The 27,813-nt window shown below is 41.0% G+C and overlaps 1 protein-coding gene across 14 annotated transcripts; it reads right to left on the reverse strand.

Moving 5' to 3' along the window:
• Positions 1-192: 192 nt before the first annotated feature.
• BRD8 (bromodomain containing 8) lies at positions 193-27,715 on the reverse strand. 14 transcript variants are annotated; one of them, XM_073221715.1, is made up of 27 exons: positions 27,484-27,715; positions 26,442-26,538; positions 23,088-23,157; positions 22,395-22,444; positions 22,034-22,156; positions 21,838-21,918; positions 21,356-21,420; positions 20,553-20,689; positions 19,800-20,018; positions 19,257-19,401; positions 18,168-18,260; positions 17,510-17,790; positions 16,766-17,218; positions 16,398-16,491; positions 16,150-16,196; positions 15,169-15,383; positions 14,898-14,990; positions 14,647-14,715; positions 14,081-14,258; positions 13,271-13,375; positions 8,484-8,762; positions 7,397-7,660; positions 6,189-6,346; positions 2,670-2,759; positions 2,503-2,571; positions 1,127-1,304; positions 194-565 (listed from the first exon to the last, which is right to left on the reverse strand). In XM_073221715.1, the coding sequence occupies exons 1-27, from the start codon at positions 27,500-27,502 to the stop codon at positions 515-517; spliced, it is 3,723 nt and encodes a 1,240-aa protein (XP_073077816.1). In that variant the 5' UTR covers positions 27,503-27,715; the 3' UTR covers positions 194-514. The 14 variants fall into 14 exon arrangements, with proteins under 14 accessions (XP_073077817.1, XP_073077816.1, XP_073077812.1 ...); XM_073221711.1 differs by lacking the exon at positions 27,484-27,715 and adding an exon at positions 27,096-27,428 and having other exon boundaries at positions 18,168-18,377; XM_073221712.1 differs by having other exon boundaries at positions 195-565; positions 7,454-7,660; positions 18,168-18,377.
• Between the last annotated feature and the right edge of the window lie 98 nt (positions 27,716-27,813).

Consider the following 27,813-nt stretch of genomic DNA (forward strand, 5'->3'; position numbering starts at 1 on the left):
CCCACCCGTTTAAAGGACGCTTCAATTATCTCCACTTCATAGATGGTGAGAGAAATCATCGACATTCTCCGGGCGTTTGTACGGAGACCCGTCAGATACGTTCCTCATTTCACCAGACGCTGCTGTCCCTTCTATATTCCCAGCTTCTGCAATTATTAAAAAGCAACCTTTGACTTGTGAAATAGCCTTTATTTATAGAGCAGTAATAAGAGGTATAACCCAGTTACCGCTAAATTTAGCCTATGCAACAAAAATATTGGCAACATTTATGGAATAACTCCAAATCACAGCTTTCCCCTGTTTTCTTTATATTATGTTCACAGGCACCTTTGACTCCTTGGTTGTGAGTTAAGGCATTATTCTTACAAGAAAAGACAACAGAGAAGTGGTAAACAGGTACGGGGATCTTCTCTGGGTCAGAGTCTGAATGAGAGGCCCAAATTCCAGAAAAAGTCAAGGTAGCAGCTCTAGGTTAAGAAAATAGGTTTTCCATCATCCACGGGTTGACTGGTGCTCAGTCTAGACTATTTAAGTCTCTTCCTTTGTTTGACCAAATATTCAGCCCCTGTAGAGTCAAGGCAGATAGATGAGTCAAGCTTTGAATCTTAAAGCTTCAGAGGTTTGAATACAACTTTTTTTTCCCTCACGAAGATTTGACTTATGTTTTTTTTCTGTATTGTAAAATGCTGCACAGAAATGAAACCCTCTCATGTCTCTCTCTAGCTGCCGTATCTTCCCTCAGATGAGGACAGTGTGAACATAGGTTAATATCAACAAGCGTAGCAATCAAAATATGAACTGTGACTCCAGCCTATGTTTAGCCCTCTGACTTGAGGTTCTGGCAGCAGGAGCTCCCATTACTTATCTATCCCCTGCCCTCTTAAGAGCACTTCACTGTTGCCTGCCTTCCTAGCCTACTTTACTTCACTATTAAAGTTGGTCCTAATAGTTTCAGGGTTTTCCAGAGCAGCAGGTACAATGCCAATCCTTCAAGGCCCTAAATCATCTCTGAACATAAACACTGGGAACACAGGTCACTTCAACATTACCCTTCTGCTCATAGACTTTCGGAAGTATGATTCCAGAGGCTAGCCTCCTTTTTCTTGCAGCTCTTCCCGTATGGTACCTGAATCTGCTCCAAGACTTCTCGCTGCATCTCCACAGCCATCTGGTATATGTGGTGATCAGAGTCGTTGTACATCAAAGCATTCTGGAACATTAGCATCAGGTCCCGCTGGAATTGAGCCACGGTACGAATCCGTCCCTTCGACAGATTCCTTTTCAGGCTAGTTAAGTCCATGGGTCTACATGTGGCCAAGAGAAACCAGAGGAAATCAAAACTTCATGTGCAACATGTGGTGACCTAATATGCTCTCTTGGGAACAAATCAGCTCTTAAATGAAAATTGTAAAGATAACAATCCCCATTGGATAATAAAACAGCAATAGCAGCTAAATTTGACTGCTTATAGTAGGCCAAGTGCTATGCTAGGTACTTTCTATATTAACTCAGTTGATCTCTCAATAAACCTACAAGGTAGATAGATACCTTATTATCACCAGTTGGCAGGGAGGAAACTGAGATCTAAACAGATTAAGTACTGGCCCAATACACAGCTTGGATTCCAATCCAGAGGCAGCCTGACTCAAGAGCCCACAGGCCCAGCCACCACACTCTGCTACTGTAGGAGTGCTGGCCCCAGGTACCAAAGTTGTGGAGAACTCCAATGATCAGTTTGTCACATGGTAGTTATTGACTTAATCTTCTTTGCCTATTGCATAGAACTTTTTTCTCCTTTTATGATTAAAGAGTGATGAAAAGCATGAGAATCAAGTGAATGAAAAACAATAATTTAATGAAACACAGAGAGTGGGTATTTAAGAGAAGGCACCAGCACTGCAGACAGAGGATTCAACTGAAAGGTAAAAATCTGGGGTTTATTTCTAGCTCTGCTACTCACTCTTGATCAGAGACAAGTCATGACCACCTTTAAGCCTTAATTTTATCATCTACAGAACGAAAGAGTCTGTCTCCAAAGGTCCTCTCCTGATCTTTTATACTCTACTAACCAATACTGGTGTATGACAGCATTTTAGATGAACGATGCTCTAAAATACCAAAACACTGCAACCAATGTTTGTTACATCCACTTGGATTTATCATCTTTGCCTTAGCACACCTGTAACTGCCTGAAACGAATACAATATTCCTTTTAAAGTTTTGCTTCAAAAGACCAATGTCAAAAACTACTAAAGGCTAATATAACATTGTAATGAATGGATCATATTACTTAAAAATACTGAATAAAAGCCTGTATTATCCTTTTATTCCCTGCATCCCTTCTCAAATTAAGACTGAGCTTCCCATAACTTTAAAAACTTTTTCAGCCTGTAAAATATATCTTGAGTTTATAAGTAATATAAATGAAATAGTCTAATCAAATAATAGTATGAAAGGCAGACATTAAAGCAACCAACCTTTCTTGACCCCTTTTCCACTGACCTTTTCACCACATCCTTGTATCCTGGGGCCTGCCTTTCTGATACAGGCTTCAGAAATGGACTGCTGAACCTATTAAGGCACAAATCCAGAGGGGATGAAGAAACCCTGAGAAGTTACTCTAAACAAAAAGAGTAACTGTGAGAACTGAGAGTGGCTTGGAGACCTACCGGTGACTGGCAATCATCTTCCAGACTGGCAGGAGAGTCTTCTTGAATAGCAAGTGATCCTGAACAGGGTCACTCTGGCCTAGATCAGACCTTTGGGATAGAACAGAACAGGAAACAAACAGTAGCTTCCCACAAATGGTGGGAAATAGAGTTTTCTCAACATACAGCGCTCCCTAGTTAACATCTGAAGGAAGTAACACCATAGGAATAAAAACATATATAATGCTTCTATAAGGGACCCCAAACTCTATACATATTTTCTTATGGATCACTATTACCCAATGAAGTGGTTACCATCTTGTAAGGTACACAAGTCTACAATTGCCTGTGCCTTTTGGACTCTTGCTGATTTGTTCTTTAGCATATGTGACTCTAAAGAGCTGGTCTGTGAAAGTAGTCCTTGCTCAGTGATGTTTTCCAAGTGGCGGGCACATTATAGGTGCTCAGTTAAGTATCTGATAAATAAATCTGGTCTTGTTTTTATGCAGAAATATGCCACATTAATAAGTATATCTTCCATAATTCCAGAGAAGAAAATACTTGGATTTCATATCCCAAGGAATTATCTTACGGCTCATCTGAATGCTATGCAATTTAAATATTTTTCTTTTTCACTCTCCTTCATACAGTTATCTTCAAAATACCAAAGAAAATCTCATTTCTCTTCATGGCTCCTCCTTCTCTGGGCTAAACTGTCTCACCTACTTAGTTCCTCTTCGGAGGTACAGCTGTTCAGTATTTTCACTTTATAATCTTCCCAGCTGGCACATTTTCTACTTTCTCCAAAGTTAAAACATCATGTTACACTTCCCACTTTATACACTGCATTGTTCTCTCTACATGGTTTCTCTGAGGTTTCACACCCTCATTTTACTTTATGTACCATATTGTATGTATCCACTTGATGACATCTCATTATGTCTTTCTCTAATTTGAGCAGCTCCATGTAACTATTCATTTTCATGATGCAATATCTTACCTGTATCTAAATTACATACCACAAAAATCAACTTACCCAAATCAACTTAAAGCTCAGAACCCTTTAAGAACAAGGCAGTTAAAGCCCAAAACAGAACTCTTTGTTTCTCATCAGTCAACAGAATGAGCAATAGTTCCTTGGTACTGGTGCAATTATACTAATGTATCTACACAACAGATACTTAAAGTAAGTTTCCATTATCTGAAAGGTACTGTGTTAGATTCTGTAATCTCATAATCAATCACCTTTGCAATATTTTAAGAAACGATCCCTTACTTACCTTGATTTCCACTTATTTGGAACAGCACACCAAGCAATGATAAGTGAAAGTGTGGGAGTGAAAAGGACCTGTGGACTGAGAGTGGTGTTCCAAACATTCTACGTCTTTATTCATTCCTGAGAGTTAGTACAGACTAACTGTAGGGGAAGGGAGACTAACTGAAGGGAAAAGCCACACAGAGGAGCCTGGAGAATGTCTACCTTTCAAGGTAGTTTTAAGCTTCCCTGATGATAACACAAGAACTCAGCTTAAACTTACTGCCCCTTAAACTATCTGGCCATGCAGACTCAATTATAGTATCTATTGCTTTCCAATAAAGACTTCACATTTTACCTAAATCCTAAGATAAGAGTGTGGAGTTTACCATCAAATTACTGAAATGTCATGAGATAAAGTATCTTTATTAGAGACAGCCTGTTTCTTTGGATGGTCATCATATGCCATCTGTTCATATATACACAGAAGTACAGAAAAGCAAAGGAAGCGACTGTTCAGTGATCTAGGTCTTAAGCTAAACTCTACTGAGTAAGGACATTTTTAAATCTGTATTTAAAAACATATACATGCATGGTTCAGTTGTATACCTTAAACAAAAAAAGGCTAGAATAATTATTGTTTTGCCTTCCTACAGATGATGTGGGTGGATCTGGGATGCAATGAAGAGAAATAACCAGGTCATGCTATCGTCTCTCAATAGATACAAGACCAGGCCCAGAAAAGGAACTTCTGGTACCATAACTAAAACAACTTTGTTTTTCTGATTTAAAAAGAGATCCACTTTACTAAAAAAAATTAAGATTTGAAAATATTCCCTTTAACCTCATAATTATTTATAAAAAGATGAAAAATTTTTATAATTTGGGTGAATGTAGTAACCACAATGTTGCTCATGTGAAACCTTCGTAAGACTTATATCAATGATACCTTAATTTTAAAAAAAGATGAGAAATTCTACAATTTCTCAAGATTTGTGAAAAGGAACCAGGGAGATCATAACTTCAAAATAATGTTTAATTTCAAGTCAACAGGAGATGTTTTAGTATTTTTAAATGAAGTACAGTTTGCAGATGGCCAACAGGCAGGTGAAAAGATGCTCCACGTCACTAATCATCAGGGAAATACAAATCAAAGCCGCAATGAGACATCACCTTGCACTGGTTAGAATGGCCACTATCTAAAAGGCAAGAAATAACAAATGCTGGCAAGGATGTGGAGAAAAAACGGAACCTTCCTACACTGCTGGTGGGAATGTAAGTTTGTGCGGCCACTATGGAAAGCATATGGACCACTAAGGAGGGTGCTCAAAAAACTAAAAATAGAAATACCGTATGTTCCAGTAATTCTACTTCGAGGAATTTACCCAAAGAAAACAAAATCCCTGATTCGAAAAGACATGTAAACCCGTATGTTTATTGCCACATTATTTACAATAGCCAAGATACGGAAGCAACCAAAGTGTCCATCAATAGACGAATGGATAAAGAGGTGGTACAATGGAATATTATGCAGCTTATAAAAGAAAGAAATCCTGCTATTTACGACAACATGGATGGACCTAAGAGGGTATTATGCTAAGTGAAATAAGCCAGGTGGACAAAGACAAATAGCATATGAGTCATTTATTTGTGGAATCTAAAAACAAAATAAAATGAACAAAATAGCAGTAGACTCACAGACACTGAGAAGTGACTGGTGGTTACCATGGGGGAGGGGTTGGGGTGAGTGGGTTGGGAGGGTGAGGGGAAAGGGGGCACAAAAATTCTCAATCATAATATAGCTGATCACAGGGATAGTGGTACAGCATGGAGAATACAGCCAATAATTCTGTAACATCTTCCTATGTTGACAACAGTAACTGCACTAGTTCGGTAAGGATTTAATAGTGTGGTTAACTGTTGAACCATTGTTTTGCATACTTGAAACTAAAGTAAGATTGTATGTCAACTACATTTCAATATATTAAAAAAGTACAGTTTGTATAATATGAGACTTGAAGGACAATCTGACTCACCAATGTTTCCTGAAAAGAGTAATTAGAGAGGATTATTTAGGAAAGAGATTCTTAGTGGTAATGAAACAGACTTTTTGACTTGCTTATATGATAAAATTATATTTAATTCTATTTCTTGAGTTTCCCCACTCTAATTTCCTTTTTTAATTTATAAAAGTCATCTATGTCCATAGTAACAATTCAAATAGCCATAAACAAAAGGTTAAATCTTCTGCATCTTAGCAGCCTTAGACAAAAGTCTATACTCACAACGTTGAGGAGGCAGCACAGCTGAGAAGGATGCCCACCAGGGGTATCCCCTGCGCGCTGAGGGCTTCATCGCACTCCCCCGGGGAGGGCCAGTCTTCCATCTCCGACACGTGCCCTTCGCCCCGGTCCTCCTCTTTGCATTCTTGCTCAACCTCCCCCTGGGAATGTCAGGAAACAAAGGACACTTTAAAAAGAGATTTACTACCTGCAATGTAAGTTTACTTGCATGGGGAAAGTGAAGGCTGACCTTAAGATGAGAAGAGGCCAACCACAGAAAGCTATAAGAGAAATTAGAAAAAGGTGACTTAATTAGACCTAAGCCAATGAATTCTTGGTAACAATTTGGCTGGAGAATTTTGTACCCCAAGAAAAAATCAAAAGCAACTGTGGATAAAATGAAGGTTCCTGTGGCCAGGATTCTCACCTGGCCCTGGTTGGCTAGCTCATTACACACATGTGGGCAATGCATTGTTATTGACTCTATATAAAGAGCCCTGCCCAGTGCTCTGGGCGACATGGTGGCACGGCTGCAAGGCTGCAGGAAAGCAGAGATGAGGCTGGAGTGGTGGCAGTGCCGAGGACAGAGACTGGGACAGCTGCAGGGCAGAGGGGCCCAGAGGCAGAGACCGGCTTACTGCATGCAGACTCATTCTGAGTGAATGGGATTCTAGTAACTGACCTGCCACCATGGAAATAAAGTTGGGTATAACCCCTTCACCCCAAGAACATCCAACTGTCATTTCTTTGGTCACAATGAATCCATAGTGAACTTGCCTGGGGCTGAAACCCATGGCAAGACAGCAACATACCCAATTCTAGATGAATGCTGAATTCTTTGCAAACTGTCATTATCACTTGTGGCCCTGGAGTCTACTAGTCTATCCAGTCAGGTAATACTGATAATGGCATTCTAAATTTTACCAATTGATTACTATGGGCCAGGTACTAAGGTAAGTGCTTTACATGAATTGTCTCATTTAAATGTCACAACAAAACTATAAGGGAAAGCACTATTATTCCATTTACAGCAGAAAAAAAATTAGGTGCTAAAATATCCACTGACATGCCTAAGGTCACACAGCTAAATGGTACTAAAGCCAGGATTTGGACCTGGGTTGCAGAGCTCTAGAGGCAGCCTTGTGCTCTGACCACTCCGCTCTGCCTGCCCGTGCAGAGGATCAGACAGCTGGTTTAAGTCATTCACTCACCTCTTCTCTCTCTGTGAGTCCCGGAGCTGTACAAATACCTGAGGGAACTGGACCCACCTCTGGCCTTCCATCTTCTCCCAGTGACGCCTCAACTACCAAGGGCTCTGCCTCGGCTGATCGCTCTTCGGGCTCTTTGCAGGGCTCCCCTTCTCCTTCAGTAGTTTCAACTTCCCTTCCCTCCTGTGGTCTTCTACCGGATGAAGGGCAGCAGCTCTCACTTGATTCTCTGCTGCCAATGCACAATGGCTCCATTAAGTAAGCTACCTGCAATTGTAGTTTACTCTTAGATACATAGGAACACCAATGGAAATCATCATCTACACTATCAATAAGGCCACATGGTTACACTGCCACTGTGACTAAATCTGAGATGACAAGTAGACTCATTCATTCAACCATTTAAAACTTACCAAATATCTTACATACACACGCAAGGGACTAGTTGCTAGGGACCCGACAGTAAACAAGACAGATAATGGTTCTTGCCTTTTCAAGGAGCTTATGTTCTAATTTTTCATCTCAAGTGTCAATTCTCATCAACTGGGAGTGGCTCTCTAGAACACTGCTGAAAATTTTGTCTGCCATACACAATGCCGACAGACTTGCCAACATATGAACTGGATTTTTGCTGACTTTGACCTGAATATGTGAAGTTGCCACATAAACATAAATTCTCCGTCCAGTTCTGTGTATGTCTCGTCCTCAGCCCTTAACCAAGGTAATAAGGACACAGTAAAATACTGCCTTAAAGCCTTAACACGACCAGCATCAAGGAGTTTGGGCATTATGACTCTGAAAGAATAAACTGCAAGGATACTCATAATGCACCCCACGTGCACACAGAAATTCCACTGCCTGTGACTAGCTCCTAATGACTGCGATCTTAGAACATTCAGTCAAAAACTGCGTATTTGGAGCTTTTGTATCAGCACCAAATGCTGGAGATACAGCAATGAACTCAGTCCCTCCACTATGGAGTTTATGTCTTAGTAAACAGTATTAAAGAGTGGTAGAAATGTGTACGGTAAGCGTTGTCCTAGAAAAAGCTGGGACTCTTCCCACTTTGGAAATAATGGTTCCCCATTACCTCAGACAGAAAGTGGAGGAAGTTCTGGCGACTGACTTGCTCTGCCTCGTCCTGAGGGTCCTCACTGCCTCCGTCCCCCACAAGCAGCTCACTACGTTCTTCCCCTGGGCTGCTTTCCTCTAGTTCCTCAGACCCTGGCGCCTCAGTTTCCCTCCAGCCGCCCACATCAAGGTCCAGACTGGAGTCCCATGAGCTGAAGAGCGACCTGCAGTCGTGGCTCAACTCAGAGTCAGTGGGATGTTCTTCTTCAGAGTCCGACCAAGCCCACTCAGGCCCCATCTGTAAATACACAGAAAAATAAATGCATTAAATTCAGTCGATATTCCTAAAATCCATCCCCAAGTTTGGTAGAAAAAGGTAAGGGGCCAGAAATTTCTTTCTACCCATCTCAGGAAGAGTGAAAGCTAGCTGAAGGAAATGAAATCATCTCTACTCAGAATAAAATGAAAAAGCCCCACTGTCAATGTAACAGAGAGATTATGCAGTAACTTTCTTGGATTTCCTCATACTCCAAAAGAAGGAAGTGGAGCGCAGCTAGCTGAACAGAACTCGTTCCAAATCACCCTTAATCTCAATTGCAAGACAATAAATTTGAGGGCCGAGGGATGTTTTTTGCGGCATATAGACATTTTTAACCTATCAACCATTCTACCTTCAAAACACACCTTAAGATTACCTGAGGCTCCCCTCGGGTCATATTTAGCTCCCGCTTCTCAGAATAACTGCTATACCAAATTTAAAAAAGATCTTGCTTTGCTTTCATCACACTACCCTGTTCTTGTCCCTTTATCCTCTCCCTTTTGCAACTTTCAATAACCCTTGTCTTTTATATTCTCACTTGGCCTCTGCTTTAGTATTTCTTTTAAAAAATGGGTATGCTTTGAGGTTTCAACTTTGAAGTCAGGTGGCTCCCAACTCTCTCCACCTTTCCTTACATGCATTCTGGTCCCATTTCTCCATATGCCTGCCCAAAGGTCAATTCCCTTCAGGTACCCTATCATCTGCTTCAACTCGAAATTTCTAAAACTAATACTTTCTTAAGTATCTCCAAAATCACTTGCACTCTCCAGCTCCTTATCCCCATGATCTACACTATTTTCTTAACCCTGTTTGGACTCTTCCTCCTTAGATTCAGTAAGCATGAACTTGACATTTTTCTTCCACAATGTTTCTCAATGCCCATTCTTTGTTCCTGAATAAATGCCATAGTCTCCTGGTCAGTTTCTCTCTTTAATCCAATCTACTCTGAACAAAGAGTCTCCCTATTCAACGCTTTACACTATCTCCTAAATTATAAATTTCCTCATCTGTCACTCAGTCTTGAGCCTTATTTGTCTCCTTGGCCTGGTACCTATACTTCACTAGGCCTTAGTATGATCCCCATTCTCATTGTCACCTTATTACCCCCACCCCTACGCCTTCAATTTGACTTGCTAAGCATTTTTTTTTTACCAACCCAGAATCTATGTCCTTTAACGGACCTCTCCCGGACTCCTCCACTTTTAGGCTTCATTGCTTGTATTACATGCATGTTTGTGGATTGCTTTGAAATATACTGTACTTAATTCCTAAATCCTTGTTTGAATTCATCACTCACAAAGACTGTATCTTCTACTTCCTTAGCAGTCTAACAAGCTTTATAATTTAAGCCCAAAAGACCTAGGAATTACCATCTTTCTTAAAACCATCTTTGTCAAGGCTCAAATAGCTATTAACTTCCATCTCTCTATTTTAAAAGACTCATAACTAGTTCATTTCACTAATTCTTTAATAACAAATATTAGAATAAAATCAGGTAACAAATTTGAAACTCAAACTGAATTTAGCCTTCAAATAGCAATGTTATGAACTCTCAAGTACGTAAGTACCCTACACATAGAATAGGAAGGAAAATAGTAACGCACTGTCCTAGAAATACCACTTGCAATAGTATTTGTACCAAGATATTATTAAGTAGGACAAAAGCCTGGGTTAAAGGTCGGTGCTACCTGTGTTTATGCTTTCATCTTCTTTAAGCAATGCCATGAACAGAACTCTGAAAACATTGTTTTCCCAAACATTTAACTAAGCTGAGCAAGACAGTCCTTAATGCACAATGCAACACTTTAAAACATTAATTATAATTTCAAGTTACTTGGCTTTTGAGCTGTAGCTGAACAGTTCATTTTATAAGACGACTTTCCCCCTCTAACATTCTTATTCCCACCAATAAAGTTATCATGAAGAAATCGTTATGTTTCTCACACACAAACATACAAGGAACACACCATAGGCTAGAGTTTTTTCAGTTTATTGTGTACACACACTTCACAAATTTTTCTTTTTTAAAAACTGTACACTTCACAAGACAGTACAAACTAGCTACAATTTGCCAGCTACACATTAGGACATTAACAGAGCCCATGATTTTTGCCCTTAAACAGGCAATGATACTCCTCCAACTCTCTTGAGAGAGATTTCCCCACTCGTGTGACATGGCCCAGGTGCCTCCTCTTCCGTGACTTCCACTCCGGGACCTGGGCCCACAAGCCCAAGCTCTATCGTCTTTCCTTGTGTTTCAGGTTCAGCTCAGTGAGGGTACTCTAAGGCTTCACTTTTTCATCTTCATATCCGCTTCAATGGCACAGCGGCGCCCCCTGGTGCCCCCATCCTAGATGACAGGCAGACAAAGAGAGGGTGCTTGAGTGAGTTGGTCAGAAGGTGCAACAATGCTGGGGATTTGGTTTCTTGGGGGAGTGGGGAGAGAATCAGCAGAAAAATCCAGGAGATGAGGAGTGTATTACTGGTCTTCCCCCAGAGTGGGCTAAAAGGCACCTGGTGGTAGTTCGTGCGAGGAAATGTAGCACAGAGTACTTTGCTCTTGCCCACCACAGAGATCACTGGAGTTCACCTGGGGTCCCACAGAATGACTATTAGTCATCCCACCCAGGCCCCAAATCATGTGCAAAGGAACAGGAAGAGTAAAAGAAAGGTGGGAGAGTCAGAAAGGGCAGTGGATAGTGAGATTCTTGGCTAACATACCTGTCCAGCTGTTGGTCCCTATAAGAAAGGCCTTTCCTGCAGACTGACCCTGGCACTAGTTCCCTAGCACCTCCTGACAGTTGTTTTCCATGAGATCAGGACAATCAGAAGGCGTCTTTCCATCTGCTGCTCTCTCCCTGCAGCCCAGCTCCTTCCTCTTGTGCAATACTCTGCTGTCTTCAATAGATAAAAGATCCTATTAACCAGCCTTGCAACAGCCAGCCAAATGCTTTGGGGATCCAGTCACTGTTGCAGCCAGTAAGGAAGAACGGAGATTACAGTGTTCTGTCTGTGATACAGGCTGAGGCCTGTGGGCAAGATGAACTAGTGAACACTTTTGCTGGGCCAGGCCATTTTTACATCTCTCACATGCAAGGACTCTACAGTGTTTAGAGCTCAAGAACACAAATTGCCTTTGAGGCAACAGTAAAAATAAAAATACCACCTTGCATTTGTATAACAGTTTCATCTTTTTTTCAAGCCAGTTTCAGATACCTATTATTTTTATCCTCACAACATCCCTGTGAGGTAGGCTGGACAGATATCTCACATTAGCTCCATTTACACAGATGAGGGTAACAAGGTTACAAGAGATAATCCAGTGAACTTAAGGTCATGTGGTTTTATAGCCCTGATGCCTTTCCAGTACATCATGCCTCAGTGCCCCATAATGAACGCCACACAGTCAGAGGGTCATGTAATTCACAGAGGAAAACAATAAAATTCTTTAGGCTAGGCTTGGTAGTTTGTCTCTGATTGCACCAGCCACTACTATGTGCAGTGGTCATTGTTACTAGGATCCTTAAATTTCACTGAGTGTTTGCGTCTCGGCCATCATCCTGCAACTTAATATTAGCAGAAAAGAAAAAAACTTTTCTGAGTATCTGCCAGTATGAGGAACATTTTTAAGAAGCCAGCTAGCAACTGCCGCTCTGAGCAATTCTCTAAGAAAGGAGTTGGCAGAAGCTGCAGTCAAGAAATGAGGAGCCGTGCATCGTAGATCCTTAACAAGAGTATCTCATTTCAGCCCAGTGAACTCATAAACAGTCCCTACCCAGCCCACACACACACACATGCAGAAAGACAGGAATGCAGAAGAAGAGACAGTTTCTTATTCAATGACCTGAATAAAGAGAAGTTCAAGACATTGCCACAGTCTGCACATTGAATTTCCCTCTGCCACCCACCCCCAGCAGGAGCTAAGAATCTTTGTGGCAACACCATCCCTTGCAGCCATTCAATACTTACAAAGAGAGAGAGAAGGAAGGCAGGGGAGCCCATGGGGACACTGTCCTGTTAGAGGACAAACAAACACTGATCAGGTTCCATGGAAACTCTCAGCTCCAAGCACCCCAAACCTCAGGACAGAGACACAAGCACCACACACACAAAGACAAAATTTAAAAACTTAAGAACAAGAGGAAAGAGATACAAAAGCAGTCTGGCCATTATGCCTCTGGAACAGGAACTGATGGTCCCCAAATGCTTCTGGATAAGTCATTTCCCCACCTCATGAGCACTCTCCCAGAGGAATTTTTAATTCACTCACTCAGCTCACAATCTCCCCATGTGACTGGGCCTTCCAGTCACAGCAGGTTTCCTTCAGTGTTTGGATGAGAGCAAACAACCACCATTCTAAGATTTATGTCCGTTCACCACTGGAATGTAGAAACCCAGCAATACCAAGTAGAAACTTAAGGTTCCTTAGATTCTTCAGACTTTTAGCACTGGCACACTGGCACACTGGCTCTTTTTGGCCTCCTCACCTTCTCTGAAGAATCCTGTTTACGTGTAGAATCTCTCCCTCGAAGACTTTTAGCACTGATCCCAGACTCAGACGTTTGCATAATCAACTGTGTAGCCAGGAATTGCTGTAGGGAGAAGAAACAGGGTTGGCCCTGGAGACCCAATCCAGTAGGGAAGAATTATATGACACCGTAGGCTTTGTAAATGGGACTTTGGATAGCACCAGTCTACAAACATCATTCAAATACTTTTTGACTAATTAGACATCTAGCGTGTTAGGTTTTAATTCTAGTTGGGTATGCTAAAGAATCTTAAAATGCCAATGGCTCTAACATTTTCTGGCTAAAATATAGGATTAAAATCTCTATGCTTTATGAATCAATAAGAAAAGTATTAGGTGAACCAAAAGTCATTAAGCAATTTAAGTAATTTGGCAGACTCTGTAGATAAATAACATTCCTTCAATATCCCAGTAACGCAACTACACATTAAAAGTAGGTTATTTGTGATGAAAAGGGAGAAGAAACTATTTGTTGATTGTGTTACGTACATGCTTATTTAACATAATTAAAAATGTACATTGTCCACTTCATAAAAATTCATTCAAAAACTTCAGAACACAAGTTATTTGACTAAGAAAGGCAGAACGTTCTATCACAACTCTTTGACCAAACCAACATGAATCTAGCAAGAACAAAATTTTATGTTCCTATGTCCCTGATGGCTCTTCCAAGGAAAAGCCACAGCACCCCTTCCTAACATCAGCATGAAACCTTCTCTTGAGTATTTTCATTTCATTTTAGCAAAAACACTAAGGACCTTCAAGGTACCTGGATCTGCTCCAAGACATCTCGCTGCATTTCTACTGCCATGTGGTAGACATCATGATCTGAGCTATTATACATTACAGCATTCTGGAACATCAGCATAATGTCACGTTGAAATTCGGCTGTGCTACGAATCAGTCCATTTTCAATGTTTTTCTTAATAGTTGACAAATCCATAGGCCTAAAAAAATAACAGGTAAATGGTGGCAGAGAGGGGAAGAGACCCAACTGGATCTCTGAATATACTATTAACATATAGATCATCTATTTCCCTTCTGTTTCAGCTGACAGGATTCAAACACCAACTCGTCGCCCCCAAAACTTGCACTTAATCCAAAAACCAAAGTCAGCCTGTATAGAAAGTTTTGGTTAAGAAAGGTAATAAAGGAGGTTAATTCTTTTAAACTGTCATTGGTGATCCAGCCACTGAAATGATCGCTTCAGCACTTGGTCACCCTTACTCATACCAAAAACATTTGCTTTAAATTTACTGTCTAAAGTAAAAGTCCACTACAACCGGACAATTTACAACAGAGGCAAGTAAGCATGCTGAGCGCATCACGGCTCACCTCTGCACGATGCTGTGGTAGCCAGGCGCTATATCATCTGTAACAGGTTGCAGGAAGACATTGGCATACCTGCCCAAAGAGAGTAAGGTGCTGATTACTGATTTGACCTCCAGAATCACACGAGAGAACCTGCTATCAAGTTGCTGAAGGTCGTGAAGTCAATGCCGCCCATATTAGCCTACTCAGACTTTTTTCTAGTCACCAACGAGGAGAAACAGAGCATGTCTGCACTGACGGCAAAGCCCACTCACCTGTGATTAGCTGCAGCTCTCCATACAAGCATGATGGCTTTCTTCCAGATTTTCTGTGCCTGAATCGCCTCCTGATCCTCACTACAGACAGAGCTGAAATAAAGGGAATACAGAAGTCCCACCAGGCCTAAGTGAAAAAAAAAAAAGTCCTAACTATTTCCTGTTAGGGAAAGGGAGGAAACCAAGAAAGGGATGAAAGAAGCAAGATTAAAGACCTTCCAACTTCTCACCTTCTCTGCCTTGACCTCAAAGAAGAATGTCAGATACTCACAACTGTGAAGAAGCAGGGCTGCTGGGGATGGAGTCGGCCAGCGTATGGGCCTGCAGCGTGGCATTGTGTACGCTGAAGCCGTCATCACTCTCGCTCACAGCGGGCTCGTTATCCATTTCTGACAAATAGCCTTCTCCTTGGTCTTCTTCCTTCGGCTCCTCTAGGCTGGCCACCTCGCTGGCTCCATCTTCCTCATCCTCCTCACCGGGGGCATCCTTAGACACAGTGTGCTCTGGTCAACAAGCGCAAGCAAAGCCATCCAGCAAAGCGGCATTAAACATAATCTATCTTTCGGATTAGATCAGTTCTAGAAAATGGCCTCACGCTGTTTTCTGACTGAGCCCTCTATCACTTATAATACTGTCTACTTACAGACACTGACTGATCAAGTAATTTAGAACCTGGACAGACTAAGACCCAGGATCTTTTTAAAAGGAAGAAAAAAAAAAGCTACTTACTTAAGACTAAGCTAAGAGGCGTTCCTTCTTTCCCCTTGCTCTGGAGAGGAACTCTGACCCTGGATACAAAGTTATCAAAAATAGTTTTTATTTTGTGTCTCATCTGATGGAGCAAGCTCACATCGCATTACTTCAAGTCTGTTACTATTATTTTAATCACTCTAAAAAGAAAACACTGATGATTTTTCTCAGAATAGTATACATAATTAATGATCTGAGTTCTTTATGTTCTCCCTTGCTCTGATATCCTTAATTCACTCCAAATCACTCTGGATGTATCAAAGGTTTTGAGGCATTATATGCAGAGAAGGATGTGTGATGTTCACAAATTCCTTCAGATGGGAAGCACATGTTGCCACAGTACTCCCACGCCTGACTATCCACTACAGCTTCTCCCCATGCAGCTTCTTAACCAGTCTCATCTCAGAGAATAAAAATGTGAGTTTAATGAAATTCATTAAAAAGGTAGTGCTACAGGAAATCTAGTCACACAGCAAGAGGAATAAAGAAAAGTCTGAAATACCTTTATCTGGCTTCCAAAAATAGCCCCTGATTCTTCTTTCAATGAGTCTGCAGAGGAGAGAAAGACTACCTGAAGATTTTTTCACCTCAGCCTTCCCCTTCCTGCGGCCAATGATACCCTGCAGCTCTCCTTTCCATGCTGACCTATTCTACCTCTTCTACTCGCCCACAACCCCCAGTCCCTCAGAAGCCAAAGCAAATGATTTCAAGTTAGTTACAGACTGAAGATTTCCTGGCCTTATTATTTACCTGACATTTCAAACTTGTGCTGCATCTCTGCCTCTAAAGGATCTTCAACAGGATTCGAGCCGTGGGAAGGAGACAACATGCTTTCAGGGGATGCCTGAAGAACAAAAAAAAACAAATACCCTAAGTACTGGCAAATCAACTACAGCTTACATAACTTTATTCTTCAATCATAAGGCAACTACGGAAGAAATTCTAAATCCTACCCATGTTAACATGGTTCTAATGGTCACCTTAAAAGGATCACATCTATGGGCTCCGGATGTACCAAATACATCCGAACTCAGGAATGCAAAAGGAAAACGGAAGGCCTAACTCGTCACTTCTTAACTAAGGTATAACCCTCCACCCTCCCAGCCCGATTTAAATACCTCTGTCTTCACAGCTGTGAGTGCGGTCTCTTCACTTTTCCCACCGGTGACATCTGCTGCGACGATCTCTCTGATGGCAGTACTTCTGGTGTCCTCGTCTGAGTCCTGATTCCTGAGTTCTGGTGGCTCCATACCAGTGGCAGAAACAACTCCAGCTCCTATTTCAGGCCCTGAAGTGCCCTGCTCTGTTTCTGCAGGTTCCATTTTGATCTCGACACTGGGCTCCCTGATGTCCACTAGTTCATGCATTCCTTTGTTTTCGGTTTCCTCAAAGTCCAGCCTCTCTTGTTTGACTGTCATCTCAGGTGCCGAGAGGGGTACTTGCTTGTCCCGCTCCTGTTGAATAGGGTGCTCCCAAGGGCCAGGCAGGGACTGGGGATCATCATTTTCTTCACAGAATGACAGCGCCGCTTCCACTGCTGCCACATCCAGCACTTCAGGATGATCGTCCACCTGTCCCATAAAACACACAGCTGAGTCACAGAGAGAAGCCCAAGTCCCTCAGTTCTGTCAGCAGCAAATGAGAGGGGCTGAATCTGCAGCTTCTCTCTCCAGCTTCTCCATGCAGTAGAAGCAGCCAATGGATAGGCACTTGTCCTCTGCAAAACCAGTAATACAGGGAGTGGCTGGGGAGATGATTAGTACATCAGCACCAAAGGGCTTTGGCACTAGAGATGAGAGGCTGAGGAGAGAAGCCTACGCTGGACCCATGAGACGTTCTTTTGGGCTTTGTTCAATAGTTACCTTGTCCTCAATGATGGCAATGATGTCTCCAACAGTCTCAAAGTCCAGCTCTTCACCTGTGTAAGACACAGCAATATCCATCTTTTCGGCCAAATCTAAATCTTCCTTCCCATCTATGCTTGGAGCCTTTGATCCTCCAGGGGCCTCTGCTACCCCTGATCGGAAACATTCTTCTTTGATAGAATTGATGATCATGGAGATTTCACTGCTATCCATGGAAACCGTCACAGTGTGCGGATCCCCCACAGCCTCCATAGGAACACAGGGGTCAGGCTGACTCACTGAATAACAGGAAGAGAAAAGCACCTCAGAAGCTTATCTGTACCAGGTGACCACCTGAAGATCACACCAAGGCTATACACAGATAGCAAATACCCGCATAAGCTCAGAAAAAGTTATCTTACATGTGCCTATATTTTCTTCTCCCCACTTTTATCCAGAAAGTAAAGTGAGAACACATTCTCAAGCCCACTTATATGTACAACCTTCTTCCCCCAACAATAAATGCCACCCACCTCTTCTCATACCCTTGGTTTTTCTAAGGATAAAGATGGCACATGCCAATGGAAAACAGAACAGAAGCATCTGATTTGGAGTTGATGCTTTTGATGTTCTGTCTCTAACTAGTGGCTGCTCAGGGTGTGGGTCTGGAACGCACCTGGAGCGACACTCTCAGGAGTGGAGACAGCCGGAGCAGAGGATGGTGCTGGCAGTGCAGGCATCATGACAATGGTAGCCTGGGACACAGACTCTACAGGGGGTGGCACAAGTTTAACTGGAGGTTCACTGGCAACAGTAGTGAAGGAAGCAAGAGGTGAGGTGAACTGTGTAGGACCAGCTTCTAAAAGCCGGGAAAGAGTGGGAGCACCTAACAGACAAAGAGGTACACAAAATGAGGGAAGAGGAACGTACATGAGAAAGAATCAATAGCCACTTCAAGACTCAAAAAGAAAATATTTACTCTCAAAAGATGAAAGCAACTCCTCTGTTGAATAAACTCATTATGTATGTGCTTACTTTCTCCAACCTCACCTAAAATCTGCCAAGTTAGGACTGAACCAAGTTAGGAAAGCACTAGAACATGCAACATACATGAAAAATGGATGGTAATTTTTCCCAGAAGAAAATGAAACAATAACCACACACACACACACATATATACACACTGGTATGACTAAATCTGTCACTCCTGCTAAAGTCAAGCATGCTGTAAACCACCCATCTTCAGTACCACTCAAAGACCAGTATCTAATACTTATTTGATATTTTATAAAGCTGGGGTTTTTTTGCTTTACATTTTCTACCTCATTTAATTCTCAGTACTTCCTTGTGAAGCATATACATTTCAATTAATAAAAAAGGAAACTGAGGTTCAACAGTTGTTACCTACACAAGGTCATAAAATAGTACATGGCAGGCCTGAGCCTCAAGTCTAGCTCTCTGGTTCCAAATATTGTCCCCCTACTCTATCATCTCAGGTTATCTCTAGCACCCTGCCATGATTCTGCAAGCCCCAGAGAAACAGCTTCACTATTAATCTATTCCTCGCTCATTAATAACTATACCGTGGTCATCCAGGGATATCAGTATTTTGAAGATGGGATGGATTTACAATCTGGGGCACTCTATTATTTAACAGTTAAAGTAGCCTTGACAGCTTAGTAATAAAGGCTGGAAACCAAGGGTAGCCAATAAAAAAAAGTTCAACCTCTGAAGTAAAGCAGACAATGGAAAAGTGGTGACTTACCTGAGGCAGCAGGGGAGGCTGCAACAGTGTTGGGGGTTTGCTGCATCTCCCCACCATGTATCATGGGGAGGACCCCGCCTACCTCCAGGAGGACACCTGCACTGTTCAGGTGACCAGAAGCCACAGCCATTTCACTCTCACTGACCTACCAGGGAAGAACAGAGGGGAAGGCTACACTCAAGCTTTTCTTTACTACCACTTCCCAAAAATGCTCCAGCAGCTGACCAGACCTCATGAAACTACAAGTTAATATCCAAAGAGTGTAATTTCAGACCCAAGTGAGATTCTAGTTTTCAAAATTATCTGACAAGAGTTCTTTGGAGAAGAGAACCAAATAATTGTGGTTTCAGATACTGCAGGACCCAGGGATACTACTGACTTACTGTTTTTGTTTTGTTTTGCTTTGCTTTAAATTAACATTTAATTAGGATATCTCTTCCCTCTTTTGAACTTTTTTTTCCGTATCGTATTTTAGGTCCCAGGCACTCCCTTCCAAAGTACTAAATCACCACAGCTCTCAAACACCCACAGAAGTCTCCATACCAGTCTGGGGCTAGTAGGCAGGAGGCTGCCCTTCTTCAAGAGCTCTGACAGCAGAGGGGAGGGGGGTGGAGTTGCTTTCTGTCCAAGCATCTTTTTCTGGGGTGAATCATCTGTTACTGGGGTCATGGGGGCTTCTAAGGGTGCAGAGCCTGGAGGAAGGGTGTCAGGAATCCCAGGAAACGAGGTGACTGGGGTACTCGGCAAAGTCCCAGGGGTTACCTAAGAGACAACAGAGAACCTTTATCTGACTTCTCAAACTCTGAAAGGCTCCCTACTCATCTGGATGGGTTAGTGCATCTATTACTTTATTAAGCCTGAGTGGAACTACCCAGAAAACCTCTACCTCTCCTGTTCTCAGCCACACTTTTCCCACAATTTTTTCTCTGCCACCCACGCAAACCCAAAATGATCCAACCATTCCACCCAACCTGCCTTCTACAAACTCCTTACCCACTACCAATAATGTATTTAACAAGGAAAACTGTCCCTTATTTGAGCAGGAATTTCATAAGACTAGTACACTCAGAACAATTCCTTCAGGTATCGTTAGACCTCTCTCTCAAAAGGTCAAAAGCCTCAATGTTGTTAGGTCCATCCTTATCTCAGAACACAGAACACGGTAAATTAAGTTTTTAGCATTCAGACCAAGAGAGGAAGTTTCCTCTAGGCCAGAAGTGGTTTTCTTATCACTCGGCTCTCTGCTGGCTTATTGTCCCTTTGCTGATCAATTCCTGTGGATGGAAATATACTCACCCCAGAGGTAGCCTCCTCCATAGCGGCTGCAGTCAAGTCCCCAAGTGGATAATCACCTCCTGGAGAGGCCGAATCTATAGGCGAGCGGACCATCACTGTGGGTAACCTCCGTGGGGGTGTTTTTACTGCTTGACGGGCTAGAATATAAAAGAGGACAATTTCTAAGTCTTCAAGATTAAATAAAAAACTAGACACTACTCTGCTGTTACAAAATACAGAACAAATGAGGATGCTGATTGCTAAACAGCATGAGTTTGGAATAGAAAGCTTTAATTGACTTCTGGGAGATAGTATCCTTTTAGCCTAATTCTTCTTAAGAGGAATTCTCACACTAAACAAACTCATTTAATTATTTCACTATCTCAGAGGTCCTTGGAGTAGGAAAGTTGCTTTAAATGCCCCTCAATATCCTCTTCAACAATTAGGATTTCGCTTTGAACAAGACAGAAAGACTTTATTGGTTCAGAGCATGTATTCCTAGAGTTACAAATGCTTGAGTTCCTCCTCCTATCCAATGACTGAGCCATCTTTCTAAAGGTCTTCTACTTTTAAAACCTTACAATCAAGCCTTTGTTTCCTAAAGGGACTCAAGGTCTAGTGAGATATGAGCAGAGCTCATTTTCTAAGTTTCTTCTTGAAAACAAAGGGATGTTTTTATTCTGGGTAAGAGAGAAAATGATAGAGGGAAGTATGCAAGTAAATTGGAATTAGTGGGTTCTATGTTAAAAATCGTCTTCAACGGTCATCCCGAGCATTCAGTAGTGTAGGTAACTGCTGAACAGCCAGCACCAGGTTCAGCTTACCCTGATAGGCAGCATCCGTAGCCTTCCTCTTTACTTCCGCCTCCTCGTCCTCCAATTTCTTTTTCCTAAAAAGGGAATTAAGGGTCGGATCCCAGGCAGCTCCAGCTCCCCCACGGCTCAGGGCTCTGCCAAGAAGTTTGCCAGGCTGGCACTCTCTGGAGGGAAGATCTAAACATGAATTCTTATCAGCAAAACAGGGAATTGAGTGTACTGCCTAACTGCCAGTGCTTCACCCAGGCAAACTAGAGCATTTTTAAGTTAGAAGTTATGTTTCCACATTGGAATGTTCCATCACATTACCTTCTAGGACTCACTCCCCCCTCCCAGCTACCAGGCCACTCTGCAGTTTTCCCCTTCCAGAATCTTCTCAAGTCTAAAGGAATGGTAGCAAAGGGAATAAGCCAGATTATCTGAGGAGGAAAGAGAGTAACAAAGAGAGAAAAGAGAAGGGGGTATAAGTAGAATAACATAAAATAACCCACATCACAATGTGATTGCAAAGCTCATCCAGTCTGCTGTCCATGTGCCCAGCTTGAATTAGTTCTGCATCTCTTTTCAGCTGTCTGTAAGAAGAAAAGATAGGTAGACTGGGTTTTTTAATATGCTAAATTCTGACAAGTCTCAGCAATCAACCCCCTCTGGGTCTCCCAACCACGTGGCATTCTCTTTGATAAGTACCTGTATTTTTCTTGGGTTTCCTTTATCACTTTCTTTAATTCCTCAACTCTTTCAGCAGTCAATTTCCGAACAATGACATCTTCAACAGTTTCCACCACTTCCCCCTTTTCACCCCTTTTCCGTCTGTGATTTAAAAAAAAAAAAAACCCAAAAACTAGAAACATACATTTGAGTAACAGAACATTTGTTTCCACGCCCACTTGTTTCCTCTGAGCCTTCTCCACCACCTAACGACCGATAATTTCTGCTATGCTTTTATTTCCCAGTAATACATATAATCCGAACTTTCTCAGTAAACAACCTCTATTACAGAGATTGGGTTTAAGGGCTCACTTTGGGGTCTCAGTGGCTCTGTACTCACTTTGGGGTCTCAGTGGTCTCTAGAAGCTCCGAGTACTGGGAAGCACAATGCTATGGGAGAAACAGTGAAAACATGAGAGGCAAGCCTGGAAATGAATAACCCTTCAAAGTTTCAACAGATTACACTAAGGTTTAGAGAGAAGAGCTACTACTACATGTAAGATACAATTTCTAGGAGGGCAAATTACTTTGAAATCAAGTCAGCTCAAAATAATCAATACCCAGGCACAGAAAAGGGCGTCTACTGGCCTGGAGTTTGTGTATTTGGGTTAAGACACCTAAGAGCCAATACTTCCAGCTAACATCCATTGAGTGGTTACTACATGCAAGGCACTGTGCTAAATGCTTTATGGCTATTATAACCTCAACTAAATCTTCACAAGAATTAAGCAGCTTTTATCTTTATTTTTCAAGTAAGAAAACTGAGGGTCACGGTCCAAAGTTTTTAAGTGAAGTCAAATTAAACCCAGATCTAACTTCCAAGCTTGGGCTCTTCACTATTATGCAAGTATAGTTTGAAATACAAACATATATGGATGGACTGACAAACAGTAGGAGAAAGGAAAAGGTATCAACTATTCTCTCTCTTCATGGTGGTAAAAGCCTTGTGATTGATTAAAGGGCAGAAGCTGGAAGGGAACCTGCTTCTCATCTTAAAGATTGCTCTGAGAGAACACTTGGCTGGAGAACTTACTTTTTGAGAGAACCAGTCTGGAGGGCGGCCGGGTTCTGCAAAGGGCTTGATTGCTCTGCTAACTGATACCCTAACAAAGTTGAGAAAAGCCTTATTACACACCAAACAGCAAAAAGAAGGAAGGTATGCTGAGTTCAAGATTTGGATTAAATTCTGAAATAAAAAAAATACCACTGGAAGTATTCTGAAACATGTGCCTAAAGAAAATGATACAACTTTTTAAACGTCATTTAGAGGGAAACATTCACTGCTAAACAGCTTTCCTAGGTGATATACTTCATAGGTAAAGTGAAGATATATAACCAAAAGTATCATTTCTGTTGTTTTGGGGAAATATTTTTTATGTTGATTTTGGTTCTTTTAGGAGAGATCTGCCTTTTGAAAAGTAATGTGTCATATATTCCAGAACTACAAAAGTTATCTTCTGATCCACTAATACAGCTGCTAGGGATGTAATATAAGAAAATTATCTAACAAAGCAGCAGTCACCATGTGGACTTGATCAGACTGATCAAGTTAGGTTTTTCCTAAACGCCTGCAGGAGGATGTTTAACTTACAGCACTTCAACCCTACAAAATATTCATCAGTCCATAAAAATAATAATGATATATGTGTGTTGATATGGAATGTACGTATAACATTATATTAACTGAAAAAAGATGGCACAATGTTCTGCTTTGATGCAATCAGACAATCTTTTAAGGAGCTGCAGGCATAAAAACAAAGAAACAAACAGGCAAAAATGAAAATAGAGTGACTGGAATGGAATAAAAAAAGAGAGTAAAGGGGCTTCAACTGTGTGTTTACTTCCTTAAAAATATCTTGAGGAAATATTACAAATATTAAGATTTTTTAAAAATCCAGGCACCGGTGTATGGGCATTCTATATTATTCTCCACATTTCTCTATGTGGTTGAAGTATTTCATAACTTTGAAAACAAAAAAGTTTTAAAATTTTGTATTGGGATAATGGTATCACAAAGCTCTTTTCCTTTATACAAAGTTTACTTGAATATTGTTATATGGATAGCTATCAGCAAAAAATAAAGTTTGATCCATACTTCACAGCAAGATAAGCCTCAAATGGATCAAAGATTCAACCGTTTAAAAAAATTAACCATGAAAGTGCTAGAAGTCACAGGAGAATCACTTTATGACTAGGAAAGAACTTTCTAGTAATGTCACAAAAACCAGAATCTGTAAAAGAAATTAATAAATAAATTGAATTTTAAAAGTCTTCACATAAAAACATCACCATAAGCAAAGTCAAATGTCAAGATGGTTTAAAAAAAAAAAGTACATCTCATAGATCAAATGGCTAATCTCCCTAATATACAAGGAGCTCCTGAAATTAGACAGAAAGACTAATAATCAAATAGAAAATGGATAAAAGCAGTTTACGGAAAAGGAAATACAAGTGGCTCTCTCACCCTCACTCACATAAGATAAACACAAAAGAACAAGAACACCTAACAACACTTTCTATGAAGCAGGGAGCATAGAAAAACAGATACTCTGATATATTACTAATGGGAGTGTAAACTGAAACAATCTCTGAGTAGGGAAATTTGAAATATTTATCAAATTTTATAAACTCATATATTCTCTGACCCAATAATCCTACCCTCGGTATACATCAATGTGTAAGGTTGTATTTATATTAGCAAATGTACATTGTTGAAGTACCAATTAAATAAACAGATATATTTATAAAATACCAAACAGTTGTTATAGAAGAGATCTTTCATATACAGAGATATACAACAATCTGTAAGATACAGTACAACATAAAAAAAGCGGTATCAGCAAAGAACAGTATATATAGTATACAACCATTTTTGTTTAAAAAGAAGAGGGAGAAAGAAAACATGTATTTGCTCATGTATACAATATTAATGCCAGAGAAACAACACAAAAAACTATCAACACTGGGAGATAAGGTACAGTGATGGGAGACACTGTGTACCATTTTCAATTTTAAATCTTATGACTTAGTACTTCCTCAAAAAATAAATATAATTTAAAATTTCAAAGTTTTACTTAGGTATCCTTATACAATTTTTCTAATGAAACTAGAAGGAAATATACAGATTGGATTCTATTTCAAACCAGTGAGTTGTATATTTAAGTCTGAGATTTATCAAATTACCATGATTCATTTTGTTTTGGAATGTATGACATAATTTGGCTCAAGGGCAGTTGCTACCTAGAATATCCTTGTTTCATCTTTGAAAAGTTATTTGAAAAACACACAAGTTGAAGAAAGTTGCAGTAAATGTGACCAGTAATGGTACTTTTGTAAATTCATTTGAATGGTTACAGTAGTAGAGATTTACCATATAAACACAAATTCATATATTAAGTAATCATAGGCTTAAGACAATAAAGTGTCCTTAGATCCTGAGGGAAAAAAGTTTAAAAAAAAAGAAAAAATTTTTGAAACTCCTGCCTTACAATATACACAGAAATTAACTCAAAATGGATTGAAGACCTAAATGTGTAGAGTGACTGCTAAAACTATAAAGCTCTTAGAAGAAAACAGAAGTAAATGGTTTCATAACATCAAACCACAAACAAAAGAAAAAATACGTTAGCCATATCAAAATTAAGAATATTTGTGCTGTAAATGATACCAAGAAAGTGAAAACACACAAAATAGAAATATTATTGCAAATCATCAATCTGACAAGGAATTTGTTTTCAGAATATAAAAAGAATTCTTAAAACTCAAAAACAAAGATACTATCCAAAGGATCTGAAGACATTTCTCCAAAGACACACAAATGGCCACTAAGCATGTGAAAAGATGCTCAACATTAGTCATCATGGATATCCAAATCAAAACCACTAGGAGATACCATTTCAAACCCACCAGTGTGGCTATACCAAAAGGTCAGACATTAAGGATTGCAGAGCAACAAAATTAGGGCTCTCGCTTATTGCTCGTGGAAATGTAAACCTGTAAGTGGCTTTTAAGAAGTCTGGCAGTTCCTCAAATCACATGAGTCTATTTATATAAAATGTCTAGAACAGGCAATCTAGAGAAACAAAAAGTAGATCAGGGGGCAGGGAGGTGGAGAGGAATCTGTGGAGTGACTGCTAAAGGGTAAGAGTTTCTTTTAGGTGTAATGAAAATGTTCTAAAATTAGACTGTGGTGATGGGTGCACAACTCTGAATATATTAAATTCTGTGAATGGGTTAATTATATGGTATACGAACTTAATCTCAAAAAGTTTTAAAAAAGAAACCACTTAAAGGCTTGCATGATTAACTACAGAAACCCACCAGTGTAGAAGAAAAAAACACCAACAGTTTCTAAGACCCAAGAAAGTACACATACTAAGTACCTTACCAATTTTGATCTCCACTCCTCATAACAGAAGACGCTAAACACAGCTTCTCTCGGATGGACCAGGGCTCTGTGGGGCCAGTACTCAGCAGCTTGTGTTCTGAAAAAAGAAAGGGCTTAGAGGCAACCATTCAGGCACTAGTTCTAAGCCCCAAAGAGAAGACTAAAAGCCTAATAAAAACATCCCAACCTGTAAGGACAAAGTAAGCTGCTCTCACCAAATCTTTGATTTTCACCTCTCTAGTAAAATATCACTACTAGGTTCACACCTATTCACTGAGTACGCTCTGAGTATCTGGCAAACCATTTCTTCAAACTCCATGACTACTCTGCTTTATTCCAAAAAAAAAAAAAAAAGGAAAGAATAAATAAAAGAAACTGGGGAATGTCACATTAAGACAAGACAGTTCTCCGGAAAAGCCCAGTTTTAAGAATACTTAATTCCAAATTGAATGCAAGGGCTTTTTTCCCAGGATTCCGAGCGGCCACCCTCCTTCCTCCTACTGTCCCGCCTCCTCCTTAGCATAAACTTGTTTACTTCCCTCAGTTACCCTCCCACCAGTAACTTTGAGCCTGAGAAAGGCCATTTCTATCCGTAAAACAGGAAAATGGCTGAGATGCACGAAACGCAATGCCCCAAAGGCAGCAAAAGCTCACGGTTAAAATGCCCCATTTCTCTAGGAGTAGGGGCCTCACAAGCGTTGGTCAGAAAACGAACAGCTTTTTGAGATGCCGACCACACCGTACGGCTCACAGCATCTCTTCGTCTGCACGACCGAGTCTCTAAAGCACTTTTCTCTCTCACCCCACGGACTTCCCAACCACACAAGGATTCGCTGAGCTGCGGCTTTTAAATCTCCGCGGTCTCCCTGCGCCACAAAACCATAAACTTCTAGGCCGTCAACCGTTGGCCTTCACGACGCCGTCGAAAGCAGATCTCCGGAGGGCCTGGTTTCTCAGCAAATCATTGCTCTTACTCCCTAAATCTAGTACCCGGCCTAGGCTCTACAAAGGCCTTCCACTCTAAAACAACGCACATACTTACTACCCGTTCCTGCCGCCATCTTGGCCCCGAGGTCCCCAGTCCCCGAGGAAAGACCTTCTGGTAGGGCCGAAACCCGGGGGACTCTGGGAAATAGAGTTCGCTGCGCCTCCTGGGAATCGTAGTCCTCCCACCCAGCACAGCCAGACGAACAAGCCCTGGAAGCCAGATCTAGTGCCCTCCTGGAAAATAATATGCTAAACGAAGGACAGCGGATGGCGGCTGAAACCTTAGGATTTCCTTTAGGCTTCTAAGAAAAGAAATGCCTAGGGTTTAAGGAAAAGCGTTAGGCAGGAATGATTCCAGGCTACCCAACTCCAAATTCGGACAGTT

The sequence above is a fragment of the Manis javanica genome, chromosome 14 (assembly GCF_040802235.1).
Source record: "Manis javanica isolate MJ-LG chromosome 14, MJ_LKY, whole genome shotgun sequence".
Lineage (NCBI taxonomy): Eukaryota > Metazoa > Chordata > Mammalia > Pholidota > Manidae > Manis > Manis javanica.

Bases quoted from the DNA above. Each gene is read 5' to 3' on its own strand.
- BRD8 (XM_073221710.1), bottom strand. The intron at 22,445-23,087 runs GTAAGTTCTCCA...TTTCTCCCATAG, and splicing joins CAGACTGGTTCTCTCAAAAA to CATTGTGCTTCCCAGTACTC. The intron at 16,197-16,397 runs GTAAATAATAAG...TCTCCTCTGCAG, and splicing joins GCACAAGTTTGAAATGTCAG to ACTCATTGAAAGAAGAATCA.